At 48.7% G+C, this 6817-nt stretch overlaps 1 protein-coding gene across 1 annotated transcript in view; it reads right to left on the bottom strand.

Moving 5' to 3' along the window:
• Window positions 1–416: 416 nt before the first annotated feature.
• LOC139242863 (soluble guanylate cyclase 88E-like) overlaps window positions 417–6817 on the bottom strand; it is a gene marked incomplete at its 3' end in the record, with an annotated part of 32147 nt that continues 25746 nt past the window's right edge. The window contains exon 9 of the mRNA XM_070870527.1: window positions 417–588. Within this exon, the coding sequence (XP_070726628.1) occupies window positions 417–588 (172 nt within the window). The remainder of the gene's footprint in view (window positions 589–6817) is intronic.

The raw sequence follows: 6817 nt of genomic DNA, 5'->3' as shown, positions 1-6817 counted from the left end.
AAACCCACACACACCCCCCCCAACCCCACACGCCCCCCCCGCCAACCCCCCCCCCTCCCCCCCCACCACCCCACCCCCCCCCTCAAACCCACACACACACCCCCCCCAACCCCACACGCCCCCCCGCCAACCACCCCCCCTCCCCCCCCACCACCCCACCCCCCCTCAAACCCACACCCCCCCCCCCCCAACCCCACACGCCCCCCTTCGCCAACCCCCCCCTCCCCCCCCACCACCCCACCCCCCCCCTCAAACCCACACACACCCCCCCCAACCCCACACGCCCCCCCGCCAACCCCACCCCCTCCCACCCCACCACCCCACCCCCCCCTCAAACCCCACACACACACCCCCCCCAACCCCACACGCCCCCCCGCCAACCCCCCCCACCTCCCCCCCCCCCCGCCCCCTGCCACGTGGGGAGTGCTCACCCACTCGGATCTGGATATTGGTGCCAGTCGATGGGTCCTTGAGGTGGTCGATGGAGCTGAGCATATCCATGGCCATGTCGCAGATATGATGGGCGTGGAAGATGGTCTTGTTGGGCACACCGGCCACCACCATGTAGGCGTCACGGATGGTCTCCACCTGGCGCACAGGAAGAGGCAATTAATGCCGTGGAACATCGCAACCCGGCCACGTCAACGGCCGCTCTTTACACGCGGAGCGGCAACAGGCGGCTCGAAGGCCCCTCTATTCCCACCTCCGGGACATCGCCCGTCTCCGCCCCTGCCTTGGCTCTTCCGCTGCCGAAGCCCTCATCCCTGCCTTTGTCGTCTCCAGACTTGACAAAGGAAACTACGAAGGTATGAGGAGTGAATTGGCTAAGATAGATTGAGAAGGTTCATTAAGAGGCATCACATAGAAACGTAGAAAATAGGTGCAGGAGCAGGCCATTCGGCCCTTCGAGCCTGCACCGCCATTTGAGGGAGTGCAGCGAAGGTTCACCAGACTGATTCCCGGGATGGCAGGACTGACATATGAGGGAAGACTGGATCGACTGGGCCTTTATTCACTGGAATTTAGAAGAATGAGAGGGGATCTCATAGAAACATATAAAATTCTGACGGGATTGGACAGGTTAGATGCAGGAAGAATGTTCCCGATGTTGGGGAAGTCCAGAACCAGAGGTCACAGTCTAAGGATAAGGGGTAAGCCATCTAGGACCGAAATGAGGAGAAACTTCTTCACTCAGAGAATTGTGAACCTGTGGAATTCTCTACCACAGAAAGTTGTTGAGGCCAGTTCGTTAGATATATTCAAAAGGGAGTTAGATGTGGCCCTTACGGCTAAAGGGATCAAGGGGTATGGAGAGAAAGCAGGAATGGGGTACTGAAGTTGCATGATCAGCCATGATCATATTGAATGGCGGTGCAGGCTCGAAGGGCCGAATGGCCTGCTCCTGCACCTATTTTCTATGTTTCTATGTTTCTATGTTTCAATATGATCATGGCTGATCATGCAACTTCAGTACCCCATTCCTGCTTTCTCTCCATACCCCTTGATCCCTTTAGCCGTAAGGGCCACATCTAACTCCCTTTTGAATATATCTAACGAACTGGCCTCAACAACTTTGTGTGGTAGAGAATTCCACAGGTTCACAATTCTCTGAGTGAAGAAGTTTCTCCTCATCTCGGTCCTAAATGGCTTACCCCTTATCCTTAGACTGTGTCCCCTGGTTCTGGACTGCCCCCAACATCGGGAACATTCTTCCTGCATCTAACCTGTCCAGTCCCGTCAGAACTTTATATGTTTCTATGAGATCCTCTCTCATTCTTTAAAATCCAGTGAATATAAGCCTAGTCGATCCAGTCTTTCTTCATATGTCAGTCCTGCCATCCCGGGAATCAGTCTGGTGAACCTTCGCTGCACTCCCTCAATAGCAAGAATGTCCTTCCTCAGATTAGGAGACCAAAACTGTACACAATACTCAAGGTGTGGTCTCACCAAGGCCCTGTACAACTGCAGTAAGGCCTCCCTGCTCCTATACTCAACTCCCCTCGTTATGATGGTGGATAGGCAACGGCTAACATTTAAGGAACGAATGCATGAATTGCAGCAGTTATACATTCCTTTCTGGCGCAAAAACACAAAAGGTAAAGTGGCAGAACCGTGGCTAACAAAAGAAATTAAGGATAGTATTAGATCCAAAGAGGAGTCATGCAATGTTGCCAGAAAAAATAGCAAGCCTGAGGATTGGGACCAGTTTAGAATTCAGCAAAAAAGGACTAAGGGATTGATTAAGAGGGGAAAAATAGAGTATGAGAGTAAACTTGCAAGGAACACAAAAAACGACTGCAAAAGTTCTACAAGTACGTAAAAAGATTAGTGAAGACAAACGTAGGTCCTTTACAGACAGAAATGGGAGAATTTGTAATGGCGAACAAGGAAATGGCAGAGCAATTAAATAAATACTTCGGTTCTGTCTTCATGGAAGAGGACACAAATAACCATTCCCAGAAATGATCGGAAAACAAGGGTTGAGTGAGCAAGAGGAATGAAAGGAAATGATAATTAGTAAGAAAATAGTTCATGGAGAAAGTAATGGGACTGAAGGCCGATAAATCCCCAGGGCCTGATGATCTGCAGCCCAGAGTACTAAAAGGGGTAGCCATGGAAATAGTAGATGCATTGGTTGTCATCTTCCAAAATTCTATAGATTATGGAACAGTTCCTGCAGATTGGAGGGTGGCAAATGTAACCCTACTATTTGAAAAAGGAGGGAGAGAGAAAACAGGGAACTATAGACCGGTTAGCCTGACATCAGTAGTAGGGAAAATGCTAGAGTCTATTATAAAGGATGTGATAACGGCACACTTCGATAATATCAACGGGGTTAAACAAAGTCAGCATGGATTTATGAAAGGAAAATCATGTTTGACAACTCTACTGGAGTTTTTTGAAGATGTAACCGATAGAATAGATAAGGGAGAACCAGTAGATGTAGTGTATTCGGATTTTCAGAAGGCCTTTGATAAAGTCCCACATAAGAGGTTAGTGTGTAAAATTAAAGCACATGGGATTGGGGGTAGTGTACTGGCATGGATTGAAAATTGGTTAACTGACAGGAAACAGAGAGTAGGAATAAACGGGTCTTTTTCGGGGTGGCGGGCAGTGACTAATGGGGTACCACAGGGATCAGTGCTGGGGCCCCAGCTATTCACAATATATATAAATGATTTGGATGAGGGAACCAAATGTAATATTTCCAAGTTTGCTGACAACACCAAACTAGGTGGGATTGTGAGTTGTGAGGAGGATGCAGAGAGGCTGCAAGGCGATTTAGATAGGTTGAGTGAGTGGGCAAACACATGGCAGATGCAGTATAATGTGCATAAATGTGAAGTTATCCACTTTGGTAGGAAAAACATAAGGACAAAGTATTATTTAAATGGTGATGGCTTGGGAAGTGTCGATGTACAGAGGGACCTGGGGGTCCTTGTACACCAGTCACTGAAAGCAAACCTGCAGATGCAGCAAGCAGTTAGGAAGGCCAATGGTATGTTGGCCTTCATTGCAAGAGGGTTTGAGTACAGGAGCCAAGGATGTCTTACTCCAGTTATACAGGGCCTTGGTGAGACCACACCTGGAGTATTGTGTGCAGTTTTGGTCTCCTTACCTAAGGAAGGATATACTTGCCATAGAGGGAGTGCAGCGAAAGTTCACCAGACTGATTCCTGGGAGGGCAGGACTATCGTATGAGGAGAGATTGGTGTCATCTGCAAACTTGGAGACATTACACTCAATTCCTTCGTCTAAATCATTAATGTATATTGTAAATAGCTGGGGTCCCAGCACTGAGCCCTGCAGCACTCCACTATTCACTGCCTGCCATTCTGAAAAGGACCCATTTATTCCCACTCTTTGCTTCCTGTCTGCCAACCAGTTCTCTATCCACGTCAATACATTACCCCCAATACCATGTGCTTTAATTTTGCACATTAATCTCTTGTGTGGGACCTTGTCAAAAGCCTTTTGAAAGTCCAAATACACCACATCCACTGGTTCTCCCTTGTCCACTCTACTAGTTACATCCTCAAAAAACTGTTGAAGATTTGTCAAGCATGATTTCCCTTTCATAAATCCATGCTGACTTGGACCGATCCTGTCACTACTTTCCAAATGCACTGCTATTACATCTTTAATAATTGATTCCAGCATTTTCCCCACCACCGATGTCAGGCTAACCGGTCTATAATTCCACGTTTTCTCTCTCCCTCCTTTTTTAAAAAGTGGGGTTACAATAGCTACCCTCCAGTCCATAGGAACTGATCCAGAGTCCATAGAATGTTGGAAAATGACCACCAATGCATCCACTATTTCTAGGGCCACTTCCTTAAATACTCTGGGATGCAGACGATCAGGCCCCGGGGATTTATCTGCCTTCAGTCCCTTCAATTTCCCGAACACCATTTCCTGACTAATAAGGATTTCCCTCAGTTCCTCCTTCGCGTTAGACCCTCGGTCCCCTAGTATTTTCGGAAGGTTATTCATGTCTTTCTTAGTGAAGACGGAACCAAAGTATTTGTTCAATTGGTCTGCCATTTCCTTGTTCCCCATTATAAATTCACCTGATTCTGACTACAAGGGACCTACGTTTGTCTTCACTAATCTTTTTCTCTTCACATATCTATGGAAGCTTTTGCAGTGAGTTTGTATGTTCCCTGCAAGCTTCCTCTCATACTCTATTTTCCCCGTGCTAATTAAACCCTTAGTCCTCCTGTCTGCCAACCAGTTCTCTATCCACGTCAGCACATTACCGCCAATCCCATGTGCTTTGACTTTGCACACCAATCTCTTGTGTGGGACCTTGTCAAAAGCCTTTTGAAAGTCCAAATATACCACATCCACTGGTTCTCCCTTGTCCACTCTACGAGTTCTAAATGGGGTTGTCCATGAGGGCCAAGATGTTCCAGGTCCTGAACTTTTTTCTAGAGGGTGGAATGCCTGTGCGCGAATTCTTTTAACCGTTGCACCACACGAACTTGACAGAGCGAGGTCTTGGTCCAATGGGGAGGTGGTTACACACACACACAACCCTGAATCTAGAAGCCTGGGAATGGCCAGACTGTGCAAACTTCTCCATAACCAGCAGGCGGAGAAAGAGACAAAATTGTTCACTCCACCCTGAACGAAGAGTTTTCAATTTGTACTTAATTGGGTTTGATTTCGACATTTTTAAATCTAAGGCTCTCGTTTTTTTTTTTCGGGAAGACACCAAAATCCCAGACAACAAAGGAGCCACACCAGGGGCACATTTTTTGGGGGGCATCGAGGTGTGAAACCGACTTGCGTCTATGGAAACCAAAACTGCACGCAGTATTCCAGGTGTGGCCTCACCTACCCATCATCATAGGTGGTCCCTCGAACGAGGATGACTTGTTCCACGGGTTCACAGGTGTTTCAATGCAGGACCTAATATTCCAGATCCCGAACTACATCCTGAAGGGTGGAAGATGCCTGTGGGTGGATTTTTTTAACGTGGGGTGACCGTTGCACACCAGCCACCACACGGGCTTGACAGAGCGAGGTCTTGGTCCAGGGGCAAGGGTTAACCAGGGCGACTGGAGACCAGCTCTGCTAGACGGACCCAGTGCGCCCACACATCGCACAGTGTGGGCTGGGCCCGTGCTGCCCCCTGGGGCCCTCGCCTCTTCCGGGCCCTCCGTACCCTCATTCACCGCTCCTCCGCCCCGATCTCTCGCCGCTCCTCCGCCCCCGATCTCTCGCCGCTCCTCCGCCCCCGATCTCTCGCCCGCTCCTCCACCCCCGATCTCTCGCCGCTCCTCATGCTTGACAAATCTTCTTGAATTTTTTGAAGATGTTTCCAGTAGAGTGGACAAGGGGGAACCAGTTAATGTGGTGTATTTGGACTTTCAGAAGGCTTTCGACAAGGTCCTACACAAGAGATTAATGTGCAAAGTTAAAGCACATGGGATTGGGGGTAGTGTGCTGACGTGGATTGAGAACTGGTTGTCAGACAGGAAGCAAAGAGTAGGAGTAAATGGGTACTTTTCAGAATGGCAGGCAGTGACTAGTGGGGTACCGCAAGGTTCTGTGCTGGGGCCCCAGCTGTTTACACTGTACATTAATGATTTAGACGAGGGGATTAAATGTATTATCTCCAAATTTGCGGATGACACTAAGTTGGGTGGCAGTGTGAGCTGCGAGGAGGATGCTATGAGGCTGCAGAGCGACTTGGATAGGTTAGGTGAGTGGGCAAATGCATGGCAGATGAAGTATAATGTGGATAAATGTGAGGTTATCCACTTTGGTGGTAAAAACAGAGAGACAGACTATTATCTGAATGGTGACAGATTAGGAAAAGGGGAGGTGCAACGAGACCTGGGTGTCATGGTACATCAGTCATTGAAGGTTGGCATGCAGGTACAGCAGGCGGTTAAGAAAGCAAATGGCATGTTGGCCTTCATAGCGAGGGGATTTGAGTACAGGGGCAGGGAGGTGTTGCTACAGTTGTACAGGGCCTTGGTGAGGCCACACCTGGAATATTGTGTACAGTTTTGGTCTCCTAACCTGAGGAAGGACATTCTTGCTATTGAGGGAGTGCAGCGAAGGTTCACCAGACTGATTCCCGGGATGGTGGGACTGACCTATCAAGAAAGACTGGATCAACTGGGCTTGTATTCATTGGAGTTCAGAAGAATGAGAGGGGACCTCATAGAAACGTTTAAAATTCTGACGGGTTTAGACAGGTTAGATGCAGGAAGAATGTTCCCAATGTTTGGGAAGTCCAGAACCAGGGGTCACAGTCTGAGGATAAGGGGTAAGCCATTTAGGACCGAGATGAGGAGAAACT

Source organism: Pristiophorus japonicus, unplaced genomic scaffold, assembly GCF_044704955.1.
Source record: "Pristiophorus japonicus isolate sPriJap1 unplaced genomic scaffold, sPriJap1.hap1 HAP1_SCAFFOLD_1499, whole genome shotgun sequence".
Taxonomy (NCBI): domain Eukaryota; kingdom Metazoa; phylum Chordata; class Chondrichthyes; family Pristiophoridae; genus Pristiophorus; species Pristiophorus japonicus.
The sequence above is the reverse complement of the archived record's forward strand: the minus strand, read 5'-3'. Positions and strand labels throughout refer to the sequence as shown.